Source organism: Ipomoea nil, unplaced genomic scaffold (genome assembly GCF_001879475.1).
Source record: "Ipomoea nil cultivar Tokyo-kokei standard unplaced genomic scaffold, Asagao_1.1 scaffold2921, whole genome shotgun sequence".
Taxonomy (NCBI): Eukaryota; Viridiplantae; Streptophyta; class Magnoliopsida; order Solanales; family Convolvulaceae; genus Ipomoea; species Ipomoea nil.
Window position 1 is genome coordinate 2,636,500 of NW_017619349.1, and position 25,064 is coordinate 2,661,563.

Here is a 25,064-nt window from a genome sequence, read left to right on the forward strand (position 1 = left end):
AAAATTAATAATACTCTAATAGAGTAATAGTTATAGTACATTAGGACCAAAACTGATCAGTTATATGTGAAATTAAAATGATATGTGATCAAGTTAATCATTATCATTATTTTCTAAAAGGAGTGATAGGGAACTCCATCTACATTTTAGAACCCAATGAAAAAAAAATGGAACAGGCTCCTGTTATCAGGTTGTAATAGCAAGCAAAAGAACATTTAATAAGATCTAGGAGTATGTCTGAGCCCGGGTTCGAACCGGGGACCTCTAGTGTGTGAGACTAGCGTGATAACCAACTACACCACCCAGACAACGATGCTATAAGCCAACGTTTAAACTTTCTATAACTAAGAAGTCTTATACTCTATGCAATTGTGCCTAGCATTCTGCATGAGCTTATAATTCAAGTAGAGCATCTTAACTCATCTGGGGACATTTTAGTCTCATTTATTTAAATAGCTTGGAATCTTTATATTTATATAGATTCTATATTAATTAATTAATTGTAATATAGTGTATACTTAATGTATCAGAAATGATGTGTAAATGTTTTTTGGTTTTAAATTATGTGAGCTGATTAAATGACATGTGTCAAGCAATTTTACATTATCTTTTTTTTTTTCTTCAATACTTGTTACACAGTAGACCTAGGATATTTGTTGTAAATATTTTTCAGTAGATGTGTTATCATTTGACACTAAGCCATGTCAGAAGTTTTTACTCTAAACTAGCACATATTTTTCAGGATCATTCATTAGAGAAGTACGAAGTGTACGATAAATGTTATTTGTTCTTTCTTGATAAGAACTGTTTGACACGCTCTCTAAGAATATCTGACACTAAGATATCTTTTAATAAGGAGCAAACATGTTTTTTGGCCTATGAACAAAGTAGTTAATGTCGTGTTCTAAAAGGGAAAAAGGTATTACCCAAAAGTCAATAGTATGCAGCAAAAAAAAGAAGAAATGACAACTTTTAGACACCTACTATTTTGGAAGGCTCCAAAAGAAATAATTGAGACGTTCCATTTTTGTGGCTTTCAACTCTATTTGAAGGGAACCTCCTAAAGCAAAAAAGAAGTGACGAGCAATAAGCATACACGAGTATACACACAAGTTTTTAAATGTCATAGCTTTAAAAGCTTTCAGACTTTTAGCTTTAATTGCTTCAAGAATCTTCTAGACCATGTCCAAGCAATTACTCTACTTGAGCACTTAGACTAATATCTTTCAAGAATTTTTCCTTCAACTTCTTTCAATACGACTTGGTGGTAGACAATTGAAGAAAGTGGTGAAGCAACGACGAACAAGTAGCTTAGTGAAGAAAGCCATTCATCGATTGTTCTTGGTGATTTGGTTCACTTGTATTTGGTGGAGAAATACTGGTGAAAACCTTATGCGTTAAAGGTGAAAAGTATAGTAAGAAGTTGACTTAATCACAATAAAAACTCTCTCTCACACACACAGAAGTTTCTTGATCTAAATATTTTTTTAGACTCACATAATGAAAATAACATAAAGAGTATCATTATTTGCCACATCATGAAGTAAAAGTAACAGAGTAAAATTTAAAAGTATGTATAATAATACTCTTAAAAAATACCATGTAAGAGAGGAAAGATTGAAGGGAAAATTTTCTAGAGAGGTCTGTAACATTGTCTCAAAATAATAATGGATTGCTAAAGTACATTCTTAAATGCTACTCCGTAATAAACTAAAAATTGGAAAATAAAATATACTTCACAATGCCTGTCTGAGCCCGGGTTCGAACCGGGGACCTCTAGTGTGTGAGACTAGCGTGATAACCAACTACACCACCCAGACGATGATGCTCCGTGTAAGTTCTGTATTCTATTAAGTCTTGAAGTTTCGTGGTTGACTTCCACTGATTATTTCAAGTCGAATTCATCTGGCCTGGGGGCATTTTGTCCCATTTATTTAAATAGCTTTTAGTAAATTATATTTTATAGTTATATAGATTCATATGTTAATCAAATTGTAATATAATGTATATTTAGTTATTTACTTTACCAAAAATGACGTGTAAATATTTATTGGTTTTAAATTATTGGAATAAGGTTCAAATTGGCCACTGAACGTAACCTGAAAATGCAATTAGGCCACTGAACGAAAAAAAAGTGCAATTAGGCCACTGAACACTCCAAAAATGTGCAATTTCACCTGATAGCAGGTTACCCTCAATTTTAGCAGGTTATCTGCTTACGTGGCAGCTGAGTTGACATTTTTAATAAATTTTAATTAATTTTTAATAAATTTTAATAATAACTTTTTATTAAAATTTTTTTTAAAAAAATAAAAACGACTTTATTTTATTTTTAATTTAATTTTTTCCAATTTTTTATAAATTTATTATTAAAATTAATTATTAAAATTTATTTAAAAATTATTAAAAATGTCAACTAAGCTGCCACGTAAGCAGGTAACCTGCTAAAATTGATGGTAACTTGCTATCTGGTAAAATTGCATATGTTTGGAGAGTTCAGTGGCCTAATTGCACATTTTTTTAGTGTTCAATGGCTTAATTGCACTTTTTTTTTTCGTTCAGTGACCTAATTGCATTTTCAGGTTACGTTCAGTGGCCAATTTGAACCTTATTCCTAAATTATTTTAGTTGAAATCAAGTCCATGCACAACCAAAATTTGATTCGTGCTCCAAGCAGGATTTATCGAATACACAAATTTAGATAGTGATTACAAATTTTTCTCGTCATTAAAAAAATAATTCGTGCTATTTGAGAGATACTTTACTAGTTTACTTGTTGAAACAATTATTAAGGGTAGTATGTCATTATTTGTATTTGTTATGGAATATAAATATAATATTTGGAATCTCTATAGATTAGACCGTCATAGGGATTTAGGTAGGTAACGCATATGGAAACTTGTTTCCTATTTGTAGTCTTCCTGCACCTATTTATAGGGCTCTATATTCTCTTTTCTAGAGGAGAGATATAATACTTCTATTCACTTTCATACAATATATATTTTCTCATCCCTTGATTCTTCATCTCTGCTTCCGCATAACTGGCGGGTGGTTGTAAGTCTCCACCCGCCACGCATTTGGATCTTTCAAATTCAATAGTATTGTTCTGTCTAAATTATAACTTGTAATTCTTTACTATTATTCTTTTTCCTTGTATGAAAAAAAATTTTTAACTGAAACTTTTGTATATTAAACTTCATACTATCGTTTTTATTAACTTCACATTATTTTCTTTTAGTCGTTCATCCATTATTGCTACAATAAAATTAAATTGAAGAATGGAATTAAAATTAAACAACATTCAAAGAAAAATAGATACTGAACATGCTATAAGATTTTTTACTGGTCCATATATATAAGCATGCATTATATACACGAAAACATTTACTTTTAGTCTTACGTATGGTTAATAACTTACGAGTTAATACCTAAAATAGTCCCTCGACTATGTCGTAATTACCAATTTGGTCCTCGACTATCATTCTTACCCAATTAAGTCCTCAACTATACAATTTTTATCCAATTTAGTCCTTTGTCAATTTGACTGTTTGTTGACTGTCAAAAGTAGAAATAAAGTTGTAATTTTACAAGTTTTCTCCTTCTTCCTCATTTAGCAGCGCCAAACCATGTAGCAATAAGCTCCGGTTGGGTTCTAAACCTGTCAGTATCGAAGTAGTGGTTATGCATCGGATAGCCCATGAATTTGATTTCCAACGATTTTTTGACGATCGAAATCTGATCGGAGTGTATTGCTGCATGGTTAGGCGCTGCTAAATGGAGAGGAAGGAGAAATCTTGTAAAATTATAATTTTATCCCGACTTTTGACAGTCAACAAACAGTCAAATTAATACAGGGGACTAAATTGGGTAAGAATTGTATAGTTGATGACTAAATTGGGTAAGAATTGTATAGTTGAGGACTTAATTGAGTAAAAGTTACATAGTTGAGGACTTAATTGGGTAAGAATGGTAGTTGAGGACCAAATTGATAATTATGGCATAGTCGAGGGACCATTTTGGGTATTAACTCAATAACTTACTATAGTATTATTTAGAAAATTTATAATATTGTGGCAAAGTACAAAAAAACACTCACGATATTATAAAATTTTCTTAGCACTGTTATTGTTGGTTTTATTTGTTAGTATTATTATTATTATATTGTGTTATATTATATGCTTGTAATTATAATTTTCTTAGCACTAGCTGACTTAGTGTAACCTGATTGTCAGGAGTAGTTAGTGTTTAGTTACAAATATACTTTGTACTTTCAATTCTATCGCAACTGAATGAATTCAATTCTCTAATCTGGTATCAGTCAGGTATCGGTTCTCTCTCCACCTCCACCGCAAAAATTACCATCTCTCACCGTTTCTCTCTCCGGCCATAGCTTCCGAATCATCTGAACGCACTGTATCTGCCGGAACTCCATCTCCGGATCTTATTACTTTTGGACAATCAACACCTGGTCAATACAATCGTTAAAATAACAAGTATATAGCTAGAAAAAAATATAGAGAAAATATATAAAGAATATAGATCATCACAAAGTAGATATTTTGCATTACTGAGAATTGTTTGACTTTCTCATAATGTATAGGAGTCTATTTATACATATTTTGGACTCGGAGCCCTATAATGAATACAAATTATAGTCTGTCTCATTTTGGGAGTACAACCATTGTTACATTGGGAATAATAACACTAATCCTAGCAACTACATTAATGAACACAATCCTTATTACATTGTAAATAATGAGTCTAATCCTATTAAACTACTATGAATATGCCCAAGTAGCTCATTCATTCTTGGCTGGTCCATATGGCTCATTCCATTTTTGGTTGACGTACTGCTCCATCCGGTCAGCCCAATATACCATCCGTCATCTTGTAGTCCCCCACTTTCTTGAGATGTTGCGAAGTTGATGTATCTCGAAAATATTCCCCGACCAGTTCTATGCTTCTAAAAACCAAGTCTTCTTCCAACAAGTTACTTCTTGCAAAGGCATCTTTTGGATGGGCGTCATCATTTGGTTGGCGGTCCCTTTGGACACAACTGTTAAACTGAGCGGTCCATGGTGATCCCCCTTGTTAGTAATAATAATGTTATTAGAATATATCATATATATAGTTTATATATATGTGGCTGTAGATTAGTCAATTAATTATAGTCTATAGAATAGGAGAGTATTGTGTTAACTTTCCTATAGGACTCTCTCATTGTAATCTTCCCAACTAACTGAATTCTATCTTTTCATCCCCCTAAGCCAGAGTTGAGTATAGGGACATAGATTACATTGATTGCCTCGTTAAAAATCTTAGAGTAAGAAAAACTCATTGAGGAAAAACTTAGCTAATGGAAAAAAGAGTACAACCATATGCGCAATATTCATCTAGGGTGAGAATTCCAACCACCTCTATAGGAAATCCAATCACTTTTACAATAAATCTTGCCAGCTCTGTGAAAAATCCAACTACTTCACTAACACCTAAGGCCGATCGCTGAGGCTGTAGGCCGACCATTGAGCACTTTATCATTCTACAAAGTTCCACTACTCGATCAGCTCATCAGATAATTCATCATTTGATCTTTCTTCGCAAGTGTGGCAGACGACTTCAACAAAATTTTAGAATCTGCACAGGAGGGGTTAGTTACCATTATATTAAAAAAAAATGTTGATTAGATTTTAATTGTAAATTATATATAAAAAAAATTGATAAAAAAAAACAATAATTAATTGAAAAATGCTGATAAACTAAAAATAAATTTGAAAACTTTACGTACTAAGTTGGATCAAATTTATCATTGTTTTCTAAAAGGTGTGATAGGTAGTTACCTACATTTTAGAACCCCAAGAGAAAAATAGGAAATAGTTTGTGACAATATATCCAAAATCATAGAGGGCATACTATTTCATCAAACATCGAAAATTGTCTGAGCCCGGGTTCGAACCGGGGACCTCTAGTGTGTGAGACTAGCGTGATAACCAACTACACCACCCAGACAACGATGCCAAATTTCATCATTTAATATATTAGACATGGATGTAATACAATAAGTAACGTGTTTATTGCTCCACGTCACTGAAACACTTCTTAAGGCCATCCTGATTGTTAGCACTGTTTTGCTTAAATTCTTGTGTAATTGTTTAATGTTATTATTTTCCTTTATATGAAAGAAAAAAAAAAAAACTAAAATTTTTTTGCATATTAAACTTCATTCTTATTGTCATATTGTCATGGGATCATTCTTGATGGTTTTATGAGACCAGCCTCATCATAAAACGGGGTAGGAATATAAATAGAATGGAGAAAAAATATGAATAATTTTAAGTGAACACTAGGCCCGAATAATATTTATAAGAAGAGATGCTAATAAATAATAAAGTAAAATAAGTCCAACAAGGGTCCAAATCCAAATAAAGTGGATCAAACCTTCACATGCTTGGAGTAAGATTTGAACATTAGTGTGTTGACTAGACAAAGAGAATAAGACTCTCTAGTATGAAGGTGATGAGGATGATTTTAGATCAGGGTCGGGGGCAAGCAAGGACGGAGCCAGGATTTGTTAGTGCGGGGGGCCAATCATTACAATGTATTTTATTTTCCTTAGCAGTAAATGCATAGTGTTCTAAGAGACGAATTAGCTACCATTTAATTACAATATTTAGACTTTTTGTTGTGGTAACAACATATGAATTTATCTCCAATAATTTAATACAAAGTAATTTATAAAAAAAAAAAAACAAAACAAAAATCCAAAGCTTTAAAGAATAAAGAAATGAAAAATTACCTGGAAGCTACTTTAAAACTCTAGACTCTGAAAGCTTTTGAATGAGATTAATTGAGGGGGGCCAAAAACATTATAATAGTAATAAAACAAAATATTTTTTTTTTGGGTGGGGGGCGGGGGCAAGGCCCCCTGCAACCACAAGGTGGCTCCGCCCCTGGGGGCAAGGGCACCATTTTATAGTGTCTCTCCCCTGATTATAGCGTGGAACAAGTGGTTGTCAAGACATGGTCAACCTTGTCGACCCACTTGGCCATCCAAGATCACACCACGAGGTCACTATATAACTCCCTTTAATTTACTAGTGAGTATTGTTTACAAGTTTGCGCAAGAGACCATATAGATTAGTTGGGATAACGTGCAGTTATGTTGGGTTTCTTTTCTGCAGGTTCACAACTTAACTTGAACTGTGTAACTTTTTGGGTCCCAATTGTCTTTGAACCCAGGCCCCATGACTTTATTAGTTCTCAACTTCATATTGTTTTCTTTGAGATCGAGATTTATCATATTATTGTAACAACAAAAATTAAACTAAAGAATGGGATTACAAATAAACCACACTCAAAGATTTTATTATATAATAAATTAAAGTAACTAACTTTAATTAATGTTAATTATAAAAGTAATAAGGTCTCATGCATTCTTATCAATTTCACATGGTATAGGAGAATGAACAATCAATGGCTCATCAACTTTCGGCTAAAAACGCAATGGAAAACTCAAAGAATGTGAAGAAATGATTTGTGGTGTTGACATTAGTATACAAAGCACATTTGGCTTCTTGGATACTTTCTACTTCTTTACGCCATGCTTAGCTTCACATTTGATAATAATAAAATATTATTTTGATTTGTTCTACCTTTTTGTAAAAGCCTAGCTACAACCATAATTTTGTGTAATTTTTTTTTTTTTAAATTGTTGAAATTTTCGGTAAATTTGGTTATATAATAATATTTGACTAGAGGGTAAATTTTATGGACTAGTATACACATTTGGTTTATTGGTAGAATTTTGTAGTCCATTTGTCTTGTAACGATTATAATAATTAATATTTTAATTTTGGTAATTTCATATATAATAACTTACAAACTTTTGTACAAATTTATCTAACCTTATTATTCATTTAAAAGAAAAATTAATACATTGGCAATTACACGATGCAGAAGTAGCGCATAAGATGGCATTGGATCCATGGAGACAAGGAATCCAAATAATAAGTTGATTATTGGCAAATCTTCAATTACTTTTTAATGATTGAAATGATGGTGTTAATTACACCATTTTGTTTTAATTAATTTATATATATATTTTTTCTTTGGCACATAAAGTATGTGAAAATAATAAAAAGAACCAAACATAACAAAAGATCAACACCTTCTCCTTCTTGAAGAATATGGAAATTACCTTCACAACAGTCGCACGGTAGAAATTTCACCTTTTTGTTGGGCAATTTTTTGTAAATTGCGGACATTGATCCTTCCACCTACATTAGACTAAGAAGTGCACTTGTCTGATTAATAGCAATCCAACTAAGTAATTCCAAAAGCGACTTGTACATAAAAATATAAAATATCAGTTTTTTGTCTCAAAAAACTTGACTACTTTACACTAAACGAACAAAACATTAAATTACATATTCTAAGAGGGGATTAAGTTAATTAATCACTTTCCTTAACTTTATGATCTGTCAAGCTGCGTTTGATAGATCCCCAATCTCCATCACGGCCCAGTGGAAACCTAGCTTATAAGTGCTGATTCAATTCCCAAACTTAATTAATAATAAACTAGAGTTTTCATCACTTTTGATCCACAAGTTTGGTGTATGTCATTCCCACTATATTGGTCTATATGACTATGAAAATTATCATTATAGGTGTATTATTACTTCTGATTTTCTTCACTTTCGACCATTACAGTGAAAAATCTAGTGAGATTTCAATAGATTTTGTCATACAATTTGTAACTTGTAAGCGATCAAATTTTATGAATAATCCTGTACATTCAAACCAAAAAGAGACAATAATACTTAGCTGGATTAATCACTCTTCACCGAAAAAGTGGTGAAATTATATATATACTTATCTGTTCTGTACTAGTGAAATAATACTTCTTTAAAAAAAGTGGGCGAATATATATATATATATATATATCACACACACATACACACGCCCGCCATGTCAAGATCAAGTCCCTCCCAGCTTTTACCGATCCCAACTCATGGCGTTCTTCTAATATTAATTATTATATGAGTCTTTATCATTATATCAAAAGTTATAGTTAGTAATAAATGTGTAACTTTATTTCTTTATATTTGTATAGCAGCTAGTGTCATGTTTTGATAGTAGAATGTCGGACCGCCCAATAATACATGCTTATTCTTTGATTTATGAAAATGTCCCTAATCATTATTCGAATGTGCACTATGTGTGAAGTCTGCCTCATGAGGCGTGACCCTAGCCGACGTACAAAGGGTTACAAGGGGGTAAACCAACATAAGTTGCTTATAGTACGTTGACATGCTCAATTAAAACAATAAGATCAATAGACAGCCCTTAAGACGAGTTGAATTGGAATCTTGTAGTTGTCAAGACAACTTTTCGATGTAAGCGAGAGTTTTATTTAAAACAAATAAATAGATTTTGTAAAGTATATATAGTAAAAACGTGTGCCCTAATTTTATTTTTTATTTTGTTAATCTTAAAAGGTGGATTGGTGGAATGCATGCAGTGGTTAATGATTTGTTGTTTTTTAACCTTCAGTCTAACGCAACATGCTTCCAAGCACGCGAAAATGTGAGTTAAAAGACTGCATTTTTGTTTGCATTCTTTAGTATTAGTTGTGGGACAAGATAGTTTAGGGATGAGGGTTAATACTTGCATTCTTATTTCTTTTAGGATAAATTATACTTATTAATTAGTGGATTGCATACTTTATTCAAATATAAATATTATTTTACACCTTTGGTAAACAAATCCTGATTAATCTATTTGGAAGCATATATGAAACGTTTAATATTTATTAATCATCTATATACAAGATTGACTAAAAGTACATCCTGTAATATAATTACATGAAGACCTGCACGGGATTAACTTAATGGTTCAGTAGGCAGTATTTGGGAAAAAAGATCAATGTTTGAATCTTGGCGGTGGCAGTGTAGAGATTATACCCAAAGTGGACAGATCCTTTGTGGTCTTGTGCGCATTGATATTTGATCATGTCTGCTGAGTCATTGAGTCAGGCCGTTGGGGTCGGGGATTCAGCCTTTTGGGAAAAGAAGATTAGATGTTGATATTATAACCTTATAACCTAAAATTATAAGATGATATCACTAGACCAAGACCTAGGTCTTAGACTAATTTATGTATGCATTCACCCGCGCACACTACGTACTTACATGCCGCATCTTATTTAGGGATGTCAATTTTAGTATATATGAATTTGACGAGTTAATAAAAAAAAAATATGAAAAAGTTAGTAGGCCAGAGTCGAAAAGGTCATTCTAATAAGAAAATCAAGTAATCAACACAATAGTCCAAAACTAACAAATTGCCCGAGCAAACTAACCCTAAATACATTACATTTAATTTGTTATATGTTTTTTAAAATCGTTGTTTTCATATTTTCAATTTCTTGCTCATACTACGCAGAGCACAAGTAATACTCACAGAATCTTATATATATAAATAGGACGGTATAAGTCTCATAATAACAATAATATGTAATACTCCATAATATAAAGTTGGTATTAATATATTTGATGGAGCTTGGGGAACCCCAAACGTCATGACAGCATGGGAGTGATGTCATGATACACCCCACAAAGGAATGGCACTTCCAATAGTACATTGGAAAGTATGATTGGAGTGTTTGAATATGTGACAAAAATATAAAAACATATGCAGGCCCGAAAAAGAAATGCCTTTTTACTATTACAATATATGGGGGACCAATTATCCACCACTAACACTATTTAAAAAAAAAAAAAAAAGTTTTGCTGTCTTCCAATTCATTCACTCAATTCACATTATTATAATAATTTTTTTAGTTGAGTTTTAGTTATTTGACAAAACTTTGACCAAATAGATCGGCAAATTATATCAAGAAAAGTCACTATATACATTATCAGTTAAAGTTAACTAATTTCACTAAATACTTCTTCACAAACATCTAATGCTTTTAAACCAATCAATTTATGTCAACAATTATAACCAGTAATAATGAATACCTCATTTCTATAATATAATGTTAAATTTGACCCTCAAATCTATACCCAACAATATATATATATATATTTTGAGATATTATTAAAACAAGTGAGAATAGAATAAGATATGCAGCATTAGGTCTCCAGGCCAGCTTTCACACGCTAAAGAGGTGTCTACAATTCAGCGAGGGAATTAGTCACTGTGTTCGACGGTAGAAACCCTGAGTATACCAAAAAAAAAAAAGATATACTACTTTTTTTTTTTGAAAGGAATATATACTATACTTAATTATATCAAATGTGATTGATAATATTAAAAGAAGATCATTAACTATGAATTTACCAGGTAAAATTATAGTTTTCCCTAGTTAGAAATTGGAAAGAGCAAATATTAGTTAATAGTGGGTATTAATTTAGAGAGTAGAATATAGGCAAGAAAGAAGTAAGTAGTCGAGGAGGAGTGTGTTCCAAGACATAATGATTACATGGGTCTTGGGGAGGCAGAAAGGTTTGGCGTGGAAAATTGGCATCCACTGTTCATACATTTACAACAAGAGAATAATGATATGGAGCAACGTGGGGAGGAGGACGACTTTGACTCACTCACTCAATCAATGCCCAACTTACACCTGTAAAAGAAAAAATAAAATTTAGCTCGCATGTGCAGTTCAACTGATCGCAGAGGTAAAATTTGTCACAAAGACCAAAGATCGAGTTTCACTAATCACAGTTTGGGGATAATCTCTTGAAATAAGAGAGGCTTCTTGTGCATAGTAGGCAAAAATATTGCCTTTGTTAGTCAGTTGAGTTAATATGATTTAGCCTAAACGAGCTTAGTTTACTGGTTTAGTAGGCAGTATTTGCGAGAAGTGACAAAAGTTTGAACCTCGACAGTTCGGGATTATGCTCAAGTGAACAAATCTCTTGTCACTGCTGGAAAATATGAAATTTCCGACCACCTGAAAGTGATCTTAAATCAAGTCGAAAGCAAAAAGTGGTCGAAAATAGTAACAAAGGTTTTTCCGGATACCAAAAGTGATTGGAACAATGCTTTCGACTTGATTTAAAATCACTTTTAAGTGATCAGAAATTCTATAATTTTCAGCAATGTGTGCGCACCCGACATTTAACGCTATTTACTGAGTCATTGAATCAGCGTGATTTACATCTTATCAAATATTCTGTCCGGGTGTAGAATCCTTGAAGTTAAAATAAAAAATTATAAAAAACAATGATCCATCAATTCTCTATCTCTCACTTCCTTTTTCTGTGTGTATGCATCCATCCATGATTCTGATTCATTATTGCATGTCGTTGGTCGGTTAGACAATCTGTGTGTAATGTGTTCACTGTGTTCTTTTTGTGTTTCCACCCCTTTTTTCGAGAACTTCTTCTTTGTTTTATATAATATAATTAGTAATTAATTACTATACCCTCATTTAATTTGTTTATTTTATGCCATTACTATAATCTATAAATACAATACATTATTTCAATTCACACGCTTCTTTTTATTGTTAACAAATATTTAGTAATTAGTTGATAGATGATTATATTAGGGAATTGTTGATCGCAACAGATTATATATATATATATATATATATATATATATATATATATATATATATATATATGCAATGTGATAAATTCATTTAAATGCAAAAGCCATGAAACAAGTACTCTTATTTAACCTAAAAAAATCTTACTTTTAACTTTTTTCACTACTGCCGCATGCGACATTCACACAGTGTAATAATGCACTTTGAAGAAATCACATCGAAAAAATGTACTGTGTTTATCTTAAGACGAGTTGGAATTACACTTTATAAACAAAAATTTAAAAAATTTACTAATCCGGCTAAATTTGGACTAGAATATTGGGTCTTTATAGATTTTCTAAAATAAAAAATGATATTTAATTTTTGAAGATTGTAATTTTCATCATCTCAAAATCATCAAATTATCTCAAAGAACTATCATTCCCAACACAATAGGAGCATAAAAGAACTTAAGAACTATTCATGCACGGCTAAATTAATATTGAACAATTAGAGTAAAATTTATTGACCCGACATTAATTTATTTACACCCTAGTAATTCCTATTTAGTCTCTACTATACGGAATTCTTATTTGAATTGTAGTAACAAGTTTATAACTCCTCAAGGTTATCCAATATCGAGGACTAATGTCGGGTTACCTTTTAAATTGAGTGTAACTCTCACAATACAACTGTCAAATATCAGTCATGCGTTATGATGGAACATGAACTATGGGTAGTCAACTAAGCAGTCAGTCTGGCGCTAGATGGTAGTCGGATCAACGCTCGTACTCGGCACTCGGCTCGTGACTTGACCAGTCAACAGCAACATTAAAGGAAAGAATTATAAGGCAACTGCTCAATTATGGAAGGATAATCAAGGTCAACCTAAATTAGTCCCTACCCCCTAAATTATCCTTCGATCTCCTTCATGAAATCGCTTTCGAATTACATTAATTATCCTAGCTCACCACAAATACCCAATTATCATATATATATATATATATATATATATATATATATATATATATATATATATATATATATCCCGATTTCCATATGCTCTACCTATTTCTCCACTATAAAAGGTCTTAATCAATCACAAAGAACAGTATCGAAATCCTCTTACACATCCACATCTCTCTATATAGCACCAAATTGTACATGTACCCCGTGGTTTTCACCATTCTATTTCCACGTTAAAAATATTGTGTTTCCTTTATTTTTCTTCTCCATTATTTATCTATTATTTATTCAGTCGATCATGTTAGCCCGCCAAATGAATAGCCTCAGTAGTAAAAAAACCAACACGTCCTTCCTTACCCACAATTTACTACTCCAAACACTTGTTTTTGCAGTTTTTCTCATCGAGTCAGTGAAATTATATATATTTAAAATGAAAGAACGGTTAGAGTTAGATCCACATCACGCACCAAGAAGTGGGAGAAAATGAAATTCCGAATTGAGAAATGTTGGTGGGTATATGGTAGAGTGATGAGTAGAAACGGTGCATAGTTAGAGACATACAGGAAAAAGAATGTCGTAAAGATAAAGGAAAGGTGAGTAGCCGTACTTGCATACCTCTATTTAAGTGGAGGAGGTGATAATATAGAGAGAGAGAGAGAGAAAGTGAATCATAAAGGTGCAGAAGAAAACAAAGGAAACAAAAAGATAGCAATTAAGCAAAGCATATAGAGAAAGGGAAAGAGTGGAAAGCTTAGTTGTTGGTTTAGGATAGAAAGGCAAAATTTTAAGTCTTCTTCTCAATCCCCCCCTCCCCCTTTCAACTCCATAGCTTCCTCTCCCACCAAAAGATTTGAAGAAAATAAGAAACAACATCCAAGAAGCAAGATTACTACAACATATATCCAAGGTTTGTTCCTTCTTTTGAAATATCTAAAGAAAATAAGAATGTTGGTGGCCGGGCTATAGAGTTCTTGAGAAACACACTTTTGTATTTCTGTAAACGCTTAATTCTAACAAGTGATATTACTGTATCAGCCTAAGTTACGGGTTCGGGTTATAAATTTATATATATATATATATATATATATATATATATATATATATATATATATATATATATAAAAGTTATCCAGTAGATATAAACATGTGTGTATAAATTTATATATATATATAAGTTAAGTTATGTTTTGTTAGGGTTTTCAGAGATCATAAGTGAAGAGGAGGATATGCAACCACAAAGCAGCACAGACGCATACACGGGAGGGGCAGGAATGTCATCACCAATATTTCCATGGAGTTTCACCCCGGTCCAACCCTACAATCCGGTCCATTACTCGGGCCGCGATCACGACCCGTTCCTCCTCCCCCCGGCTCCGTCGCCGTACGGCGGCTTTTTCAGCCGGAAGCAATCCTTGCCCTTCGCCTACGACGACGCGCCGCCGTCGGACCATCTCCGGCTGATCTCCGACACGCTGTTAGGTCAAGTGGTGCATCCCGGTTCCGGCGGGCCGTTTGGGCTCCAAGCCGAGCTGCAGAAGCTGGCGGCTCAAGAAATCATGGACGCTAAGGCCCTCGCCGCCTCCAAGAGCCATAGTGAAGCCGAACGGAGAAGAAGAGAGAGAATCAATAATCATCTTGCTAAGCTTCGCAGCCTTCTTCCCAACACTACAAAAGTAAGCTTTTTTCTCTCTCTCTTTTTTTTTTTTTTTTTTTTTTCACTATTTCTGTTTTGTTGGTATAAACATATTTAAGTCCTATTTTCAAACAAAATTTCCGACCAACTAGGTAGTTATTATGATGATCATGACATCATGTCATTTCAAAGAAAATGTAATTTTTTTCCGCATATTTTTCCCTGTTAGATGATGTGTTTTGCATAATCTAGGTTTAATTTATTATCATAATTGATGAGTTAAAATGTGTTTTTTTTTCCAATAAAATTGATGATTAATAAATTAATATTTACTAAACTAGAACTATGGAAATTTATTATGTGCACTATATATATATGTGTCAAAATTTATAATATTAAAATTTTCAATCATGAAGCATGATTACAATGATTGTATTTGGACAATGATAGTTTTTTAGTGACATAGATTGATTACACCACACAAGAATCATGTGAAGTCTGGGGAAATATAATGCTAAAGAGACAATTCATAATGTATTATTAGATACAATAATGCTAATAAGTTTTGCTTATAATATTGAAATTAATTAGAAAAGACGCCACCAAAGACTTTGTGGTTGAACAACAAAATTGCAATCTAACTTTTCCAATCTTTCCGATATTTTTTCCTTGTGAAATTTCAATTCAATTCATTCCTTAATATTTTTTGCGAACTAAATGGCTGGTAAATGTATTAATGACTAAAAGAACCTATAGGGGAAGTGAAATTTGTGTAAATGTATATATTTGTGGTGATAATATCTAGGAAAGGACAACTGGGGAAAAAGGATTAATAAAAGCGTTAATCTCGCTAGATTGGCATAATAAAGAGAAACCAGCAAACAGTTTAAAAGCTTCCATGGAAATCTCTTGCCGGGTTTTTGCTGTCTTCTATGTTGTTAGAGAGGAACAAGAAAACATCCTTTTTGATACATTAGAATTTAGGTACACTTTAGGCTAGACTAATTCTAAAACCCCAGTCTTATAAATTGAGAGTTGCCCTGTCAAATCTACATAGATTTAGTTCACTGTTCAGGGTATTTAAGAGAAAAGATTAAAATTCAAAATTGATCAGCAATAATGTGAAAATTAGGTCTAAAATGGACAGATTTTTTATGTCTATCAAAATTTGGATCTCCTTCCTTTGTTGGACTGAGACGTAGGGGACTCTTGAAGTTGGAAATTCAATCTTTTGAACGAGAAATTATAATTTGTATTAATATTTTGTTTTTTCTTACCAAAAAAAACTAATATTTGGTTTCTTGCATTATATGTATAGACGGATAAAGCTTCGTTGTTGGCAGAGGTGATACAGCATGTGAAGGAGCTGAAGAGACAGACGTCAGTGATCGCCGAGACTACGCCGGTGCCGACGGTGACGGACGAGCTCACCGTCGACAACGTCTCCGGCGAGGTGGGCAACAATAAACTATTGATAAGAGCGACGCTGTGCTGCGACGACCGGTCGGACCTCTTGCCGGACCTCATCAAGAGCCTGAAGGGTCTTCGGTTAAAAGCATTGCGGGCTGAAATCACCACCCTCGGCGGCCGCATGAGGAACGTGCTGTTCATCACCCGCGAAAACGACCGCGGCGGCGGGGGGGATTGCGACGGCGACGACGAGTCGTTGCAGTCCATAAGCTCCGTGGAAGACGCGCTGAGAGCGGTGATGGAGAGATCAAACGGCGGGGAAGACCAGTCAGGGAGTGTGAAGAGACAAAGAACTAATAATATTAACATATTTCAACAACACCACAAATAATCTCATTGATGAAGGGATCGTGATTTACATTATTTCAGATGTTTTGTTGGGTCAGGATGTGGGGCCTTTGCAGTTGGGGATTCAACCTTTCGAGACGTTTGGTTAGTTGAAATTTCATCACCACTAAGGAGATTATTATAAGCCAAGTTAGTGGTGAGTGTTTAATGTTTAATTTAGAGAATATTAATTACAAGCTAAGTTTAATTTCTTGGTTGTGGGGTTTATAATTTATGATTATATATTGTGGAATGTGACAAAATTTATTTGTCACTTGATTAGTTGGTTGGCTTTCTAATATTGAGATTGGGTGCAATGGTCAATTAATTAATTCCCTTCATTTAGATAATATGGGATGAGAATGTAATATAATCTTGTGGGTACTTTACAAAATTGTTATGGTGTTTTTTTAAAGATAATTAAAAGTGAATATATATGTTACTAAATATAAGTATGGTACAATTTCTTTAATGTTAGAATTCTAGTTTTACTATGTAAAATGTTTGTATGTGTAAAATCCTATTTGTGTGTGACTTAATGATTAGTATCCCATGATTGTCAAATAATTGATTTTAGTACAAGATTAACAATATCAAATCATATCACTTAGAATACAATTTGGTGCAAATAAACCACTTATCAGTCAATTATTGACATATTTAACCAACTTTACCTATTTGACTTGATTAAAAAGTTAAAACATGTCTGGTAAATAACTTTTTAAATTAAAGAATGTTTGTCAAATGGTTGATAAGTCATGTTTTGATCGATTTGATCAATTTGATCAATTTTAACTGATTGAGATACCATTAGATTTTCAATAAGCATAAGAAAAAATCTAATAAGGCTCCGTTTGGAAACCCAGAAAATGACTTCTGGAAAATGTTTTTCGAATTTTCAGTGTTTGGATGCAACAGGAAAATCCAATCAACAGAAAATATTTTCCGTTGCCGGGGGAAAATGAAGCCATTTTGGCGAAAAATGACTTCTGCCAAAATTTGGAGGAAGTCATTTTCTGCCAAAATGTTTAAACATACAATTCTACTCATTTTTCTAGAAAATAAACTAAACACAGCAAATTTTTCAAAATGCAACCAAACACTGAAATGAAAATATTTTCTGAAAAATGACTCATTTAAAAAAAAAAAAAAAACATTTCCAGAAGTCATTTTCATACTTTCTAAACGTACCCTAAATTTTACTAATTCACTCAATAAATTTTCTCCTCAATCTCCCATCCAAGTCCCAACAACCAAACAATCCCCTAGTAGTACTATTTGCAAGTCCTCATCTTTCGTTTGTTTACTTCCATTTTGTGTGTGCATTTTTGGGTGTTGTTTGGTACATTTCCAGCTCTGAACACAAGATAACTTGAGAGAATGGCGAGAGAGGGGAATTGGGAAAAGGATCTTTTTCGTGACTGATGAAACCTTAACACCCAAACCTTTACATAGAAATATAGGCGTTTGATTGATTACGTTTTTGTTGATGCTATGCATTATTCCAAAGGGCTGAACCCCAACCCTAAGGGCCCCCTACACCCCGGCCCGACAGAGCATTTGTTGATGCTATATAGTCTAGTACTGTAGTTTGTCGTTTGTCTAGTTGTGCATGTGTGGCGTCAAGGTTACAGTGTATGTCAGCTTATTTTAATTTGTCATCTCCGGCATCCTCAGCTCCTAGGCTATCCATCACCGCCACCGTCTCTTCCTTTGTCCACCGCCGCAATATTCCTCATCCCAACTCCAACTCCAATGGTCCCCACACCCCGGTCCGACAAAACAATCGTCTAACGCATGTGCATACAAGACATAATTCTCACATTGTCGCTGTCAAGTTTCGAATTTTGGTCTCTTCTCCCAAATACTGCTTACTAAACCAGTGAACTAAACATGTGAGGGCAGACAGCTACTATCAACTAATATACTCATAGATCCCATTTGATATGTCTAGTCCAATTAAAAAAGGTTGAGTGAAATTATTTTTAATTTAATTTTTTTTATAATATTAAGTTAAATATTACTCCGTACCATGGTTGAAAAAACGATAGGCGCTCATCGGGCGTTCGGGGGCGCCTTTTTATTTTTTAAAAATTTGTTTAAAATATTTTATTTGTTAAGAATTGTTAATTATAAATTATTTAATACTTAAATAGTTAATACTAACTTATTAAATATTAGCCTAAAAAGCATTAGAGTTTGAACAATTTAAGTTTATTTCACTCAAAACCATGTCATTTTGAGAGAAATAATCCATTTTAAAAAGAATGGAACAATAGCTAATCGACCGGTTAGTCGGTGCCTAAGAGGCCTAAGGGGTCAGCGCTTAGCTAGGCAGCCTTGGCCAACCGCTTAGACAACCAATTATGGTGATACGCTAGGCGGTTGGCCAGCGTCTAGCGCCTAGGCGTCGATTAATCGATGCCTATGCGATGATTATTATTATTATTATTATTATTATTATTATTATTATTAGTAGTAGTAGTAGTGGTGGTATGACAAGTAGATAAAAACAATGCATAGTAAAGATTAACATGAATATAATTATGAATAGCAATAAGAAAATAACAATTAATGACTAAATACCCTTATATTACAGAAACATAAAAAAAAAATAAAAAAAAAATATCACCCACATATTTTCAACTAACCACACAATAATAGCTAAGGAAAAATAAGAAGCTAGCATTATTTAACTACTTTTGGGGGGATTAGTTCAGTGAGCAACACTATAAATACCTTAACATTAAGATTTTACCTCAATCATCCAAAGGAAAAACAATAATACTAAAAAATCTACCCAACAAAGAGATAAATGGATACAATATTTTATTGTGCCTTCACATTTGTATTATTCTTGCTAGCAGATCTTGGAGAGAGTGCTGAGTTCAAAGTTACTGCAGAAGGCGATTCTGATATTAGTCCGGTAAATTTTATTATTTTCTTTGGAGAATTGTGTTAAAAACAGAAAATAGAAAAAGAAAGAACCACCCATGTTTCAAGGCTCATATCTCCTTTGTTTGGAATTTTAAGCAATTAAAATAAACACTTCCAGGTTCATATATATGATCATATTTGATTATGGAGAAATTTTTAATGGCGTAGGAATTGTTGAAAGCTTGGGATGAAGCATGTGCGGCTACGACTCCCAGCATCATTGTGATCCCAAAAGGCACTTTCCAAATGAAACAAGCTCTACTTAAGGGTCCATGCAAAGCCCCAATTGAGCTTAAAATCAAGGCTACTTTGAAGGCCCCTCCTAATCCAAATGATATGGAATGCAAAAAGGAATGGCTAACCATTAATTATGTAGATGATTTCACACTCTCTGGTGATGGTACTCTTGATGGCCAAGGAGATGTACAAATTTATGGCCAAAAAAAAGACACAGGTTTTAAAAGTGATAAGTTGCCTAATGTAAGTCCAAAATTTTTATTTTATATAAAACAATTAAGACAACAATTTCTTTTTACTGATAGATCTATTAAGTAATAATGTTTTTTTTTTTTTTTCCAGAATTTGAGCCTCAATTTCTTAAAAAATTCGATCATCCGAGACATAACTTCTCTAAACAGTAAATTGTTCCACGTCAATGTTTTTGGTGGCAAGAACTTAACGTTTCAGAAAATCACTATTAAAGCGCCAGCGGATAGTCACAATACAGATGGAATTCATATTGCAAAAATATGTGATGTTACGATTAAAGATTCTGTTATAGGAACGGGAGACGATTGCATATCAATTGGTGATGGGTTAGAAAACCTGAACATCGATGGTGTGACATGTGGGCCAGGACACGGCATCAGTGTGGGAAGCCTTGGCAAGACCCCTGGTGAAGAGCCTGTGAAGGGTGTCACCGTAAAAGACTCCAAATTTATTGGTACAGATAACGGCCTCAGAATTAAAACATGGCCTAATTCTCATCCTGGAGTCGTAACCGATATACATTATCATAAAATAGAAATGGAAGACGTCAAAAATCCAATTGTGATTGATCAAGAATACTGCCCGAATAACCAATGCTCAAAAGAGGTATGTAACACATTTTTTTTTTATGACTTATCTTGATGATGGATGATTTTATTAAAACTTAGCTTGTTTTATTTTTATTTGTAGAAACCATCACTAGTAAAGATCAGCAATGTAAGTTATACGAACATAAAGGGTACTTCTGCAACCGAGGAAGCAGTGATCATTGCATGCAGTAGTGGGGTGCCATGTGAAGATGTTAAATTTGGTGATATTAATTTGACCTTCAAAGGAGGAGCTGCAAAAACTGTTTGTTCAAATGCGAAACCTAAGTTAACCGGAAAGCAGACCCCCCCAGTGACTTGCAAATGATGAGAGTTTTTGACCCTTTTTTTTTTTTTTTCATGAAAATGTAATCATAGACGGTTGGATAGAAATAAACAAGTATGTGTAGCTTGTGGCATAGGCCATCCAATATGCTGCCCATGCTTGGTTTTGAGCTGGATATGATGTTGAAGTTTTTTTTTTAATTACTCGTAATATTTTTATGAAAAATACTTTCTATCCCTTGCAAATCAGCTGCAACCATATTATATTCCTATCATTAGATGTCAAAATTCTTAATTAATTCATTTTTTTTGTAACTTGAAAATAATAAACCTCACTACCCCAGTTCTCTTGCATACGAGAAAAGGTCAATACAGTAGAAATATGTAAATAAGATAATAACTAGAAATGAAAATAATATAGTTCACTTCAATTTTGATAGAATTTATTTGCCACTAAAAAATAGTTTTAGTTAAAAAAAAGAATTGCCAAGTATTATATTGATTTTGTTTTTACTAATATTACTAAGTTGTTCGGCACATGTACCTTAAAAAATACATTGATGATTTTAACACTACTACAAATAACATTTTTAACGTTGATTTTTTGACTATACAATGTTGATTTTTTTTCAACATCGATTTTGTATGATATGTTTAATTATATTTTAAAAAAATAAACGACCTTTTTAATTTTTAAATTTACTATACGAGGTTGATTTTATCAAAAAACTACATTGTGTATAATTTTTAAAATTATTAAATTTATTTAATAATTTCTTATCAAAATCTATGCAATTTTACAATTCACATAAGTTTTTAAAATATGTGCAATTTTGTATTCATAATTTCACAATTGATCAAGCTAATAAATCTCTCAGTTATATTAATCAAACTAATAAATATCACAATTAATCAAGCTAATAAATTTTACAATTTGTTATAAATATTATACTTATTGTGGACATTATTGTCCATGTTGTAACAGCCATGTTGTAACTGATGTACTTATTCCTATTTAGTACATATTTATGCTTACCTTGTATATATATATATATATATATATATATATATATATATATATATATTGCCATAAGAATGGCTGTGGATGAATAAGAATAAGCTGCCTTCCCTCTTCTTTCTTGTCTAATTTAGTTTAACACGTTATCGGCACTTTGCTCTAAACAAAAAAACTAAGTTCGGCCACGTCTTCGCAATTTCCGGCGCCGGCGGGCCTCAAACCGGCGATCGGCTCCGTCCACCTTCTTCGTCACATCGAGGCGATCATGGAAGTGGGTCAGCCGCCTCCCAACTCGGTGGAACAAGAGCTGGATCGGGTGCGTAATATTCTGACGTGAACTTGTCTCCATCGGCGATCCGCTGTCTTCAGGGCGGCGATGGAGCCTTGGAGCCGTCCGGTGCTGTCTCTGATGTCCAGCAACATCATCGCCATCCTCAATCGATCGATCGACGGCCTCAGTATTCCAAGCTTCGTCAGTGATCGATTACAAGATCTACCACTGGATAATGGGTTCCAAACCCGAAGGTGCCATATTAAGGAGGCATCAGCCCAGTTCGAAGCGCTAACTCTTAAACCAGACTGGAGAGAACAGATCAAACTTTCCCAATTGATCAACCAAATCTCTACCATTCTCACGTAGAGGAACATTGCCCACTGGCCATCACTTCTCAAGCCCTTCGACCTCAACTCCAACGCGACAAGCGATCAGCGACGGTGACTGCACCCAAATCGAGGGCTACGTTTTCAATCGCGCTTAATCGCATGGGTAGTGTTGTTCTCAATTGGGTTCAAAAGCAGTTCCAATTTGGGCAATTTCCTTGGTCTACAACAATTTTAATTCAAGGTAGCTGCTTCGATTTTCCGGCGGTGGCGATTTCTTCATTCCGGTCAGCTGTTGCAAACTCTTGTTCGTCAGCAAAATTAATCGATCCGGCAGAATCAAACTTTCTTTCGGCATAGTTCTTGGACAGCAGCGATCTGGGCGGTGGAAATTACTTCCCGATTGGCATGGCAGCTTCAAATTAATTTTTTTTTTTTTTTTGTGGCAGCAACGTGTGGTGCGAATTATTTTCCAGCTGCAGCTTGTTGTTGGAAAGTTTTCTTGGCTGCAATGATTTTCTTGAAAGGCCCCGAAGGCGGAACAACCAAGGAATCATCAACTGGCCTTGTGATTAATCTCAAAGCTAAGTATTCTTATTTTCTAAGAAATATATTTATACTTTCATATAGTACAGTGATTGATCGTATGATGCAAGTTAACGGGCAAAATTACTTATCTTAAAAATTATTCCTTTGAACCTCCTTGCTCATACTACCAAATGGAAACGATGACAAGCTTGTTAATTTTTGATCACTGATATGATCTTTGGTGATAAGCTGTGCACATTTTTTATTGGAGAAAGAAATTAGTGATGTTGCTATATATAAGCAAGAATTATATTGTTTTGTGTGTTCTGCATACAAATTTGAAAATGGTGTATTTAACATATATAGAGAATTTTTGGAAAAGCAACATATTTCCAATAAGAAGCGAAGGCACTTCCAATTCTTCCCTGCTATTGCAACATCATTACTAACCTGGAGTTTTCATCAGATTGGCAATTTATCACTAATGTTGATCTAGCCTTCAAAATCTGAACACATGTCATGCTGGACTAGAGGCAGGAGTTGCACAATCAAATGACAGGAATAAGATATTATTCATACTGTCACTGATCTCTGTGTCACACTAGGTGCTACGGCAAAGCAGCATAGACTGGGTTCTTGAAGGTATTTTTACATAAACACTTATTACTTGTTTATGTTTAAGTGAACCCAATTATTGATCAATGATATTATGGTTGTTGCTGCCTAGTTCTAGTAGTATCACATCCCTATGTTGTTGGCTATTTTTTTTTTTTTTTGCATGATAAATTGCTCAGCTTTACTCATGTTGCCAAGCTGTCAATTATTTGCTATAGGCCATATATATTAAGATTTATAAATCTTAATGGGAGCTTTGCCCAGATGGAAAATTAAAGCCACTGTTTTATATACTTATTATACGATAATCCTTGTATGATTGTCATGATCAACAAGTGGTTACAACATGAATTTTAAACATAGCTTTGCCCAGAAGGCGAATTCATAGCGCTAGTTATATGATAATAGCACTATGACAAGTTATGTGACTAATGTCAAATTGATTTAATTCTGATTTGGAAGTCGATGATTATTTGTCCAAATTCATGCTTATTGATGGTACTAGTCTTTATCATAAAATTATATGGCATGAGTTTTGCATCTTGAATATCTCAAATTTGAGTATCTGAACAAAATAATAGTGCATTTTTTCAATATAGTTTTGCCCAGAAGGTAAATCAAGAGCACTAATTTTATCTATCACCCGTTATCTTGGCCCAAGCACTCGATTATAGATATTTGATCTAAAAGGATCTATAGACCCTAAGTCAATCCCTAAAGGATATTTGGTGTATGTTATTTCGTGTATGCGGGTCTCATTGTCAATGGTCGTATTGTACTCTAGTAATAGTATATGACAAAATTATGCTAAGTGTTTGGTCATTGGGCTATTTTTAATAAGGTCTGGAAGACCCTGGATGTGAATTGATATTTAAAGTGACTAATGACTTATGAATGAAGTTTGCAACTTCTATTTCTAATGCTATGATACTCTCCGAAAGTCAAAATTGACTCACATCATGTTGGTTTGCCTGAAGCAAACAAGTTGTGTTTTTTTTACACATAATCACTGCCTGAAAATTCTGACCGGCGCGGTTTGAAAATTAAATTCGTGAAAAATACTTCTTGAACTCC

At 33.4% G+C, this 25,064-nt stretch overlaps 2 protein-coding genes and 3 non-coding genes across 7 annotated transcripts; 2 read left to right on the forward strand and 3 right to left on the reverse strand.

Moving 5' to 3' along the window:
• Positions 1-234: 234 nt before the first annotated feature.
• TRNAV-CAC lies at positions 235-308 on the reverse strand. The gene has a single exon. It is a non-coding gene; the product is annotated as a tRNA-Val (tRNA).
• A 1,438-nt stretch (positions 309-1,746) lies between these two features.
• Positions 1,747-1,820, reverse strand: TRNAV-CAC. Its single transcript has one exon. It is a non-coding gene; the product is annotated as a tRNA-Val (tRNA).
• A 4,112-nt stretch (positions 1,821-5,932) lies between these two features.
• TRNAV-CAC lies at positions 5,933-6,006 on the reverse strand. Its single transcript has one exon. It is a non-coding gene; the product is annotated as a tRNA-Val (tRNA).
• A 7,639-nt stretch (positions 6,007-13,645) lies between these two features.
• LOC109161164 (transcription factor bHLH30-like) lies at positions 13,646-17,362 on the forward strand. Of its 3 annotated transcripts, none has more exons than XM_019309518.1 (3): positions 13,646-14,408; positions 14,696-15,174; positions 16,453-17,362. In XM_019309518.1, exons 2-3 carry the CDS (start codon positions 14,728-14,730, stop codon positions 16,933-16,935), a joined length of 930 nt encoding a protein of 309 aa, XP_019165063.1. In that variant the 5' UTR covers positions 13,646-14,408; positions 14,696-14,727; the 3' UTR covers positions 16,936-17,362. The 3 variants fall into 3 exon arrangements, with proteins under 3 accessions (XP_019165063.1, XP_019165064.1, XP_019165062.1); XM_019309519.1 differs by having other exon boundaries at positions 13,646-14,381; positions 14,725-15,174; XM_019309517.1 differs by having other exon boundaries at positions 14,705-15,174; positions 16,453-17,325.
• Positions 17,363-19,680: 2,318 nt separating this feature from the next.
• On the forward strand, positions 19,681-21,467 carry LOC109161163 (polygalacturonase-like). Its single transcript, XM_019309516.1, has 4 exons — positions 19,681-19,857; positions 20,037-20,348; positions 20,448-20,963; positions 21,048-21,467. Exons 1-4 carry the CDS (start codon positions 19,747-19,749, stop codon positions 21,270-21,272), a joined length of 1,164 nt encoding a protein of 387 aa, XP_019165061.1. The 5' UTR covers positions 19,681-19,746; the 3' UTR covers positions 21,273-21,467.
• The last annotated feature ends 3,597 nt before the right edge of the window (positions 21,468-25,064 follow it).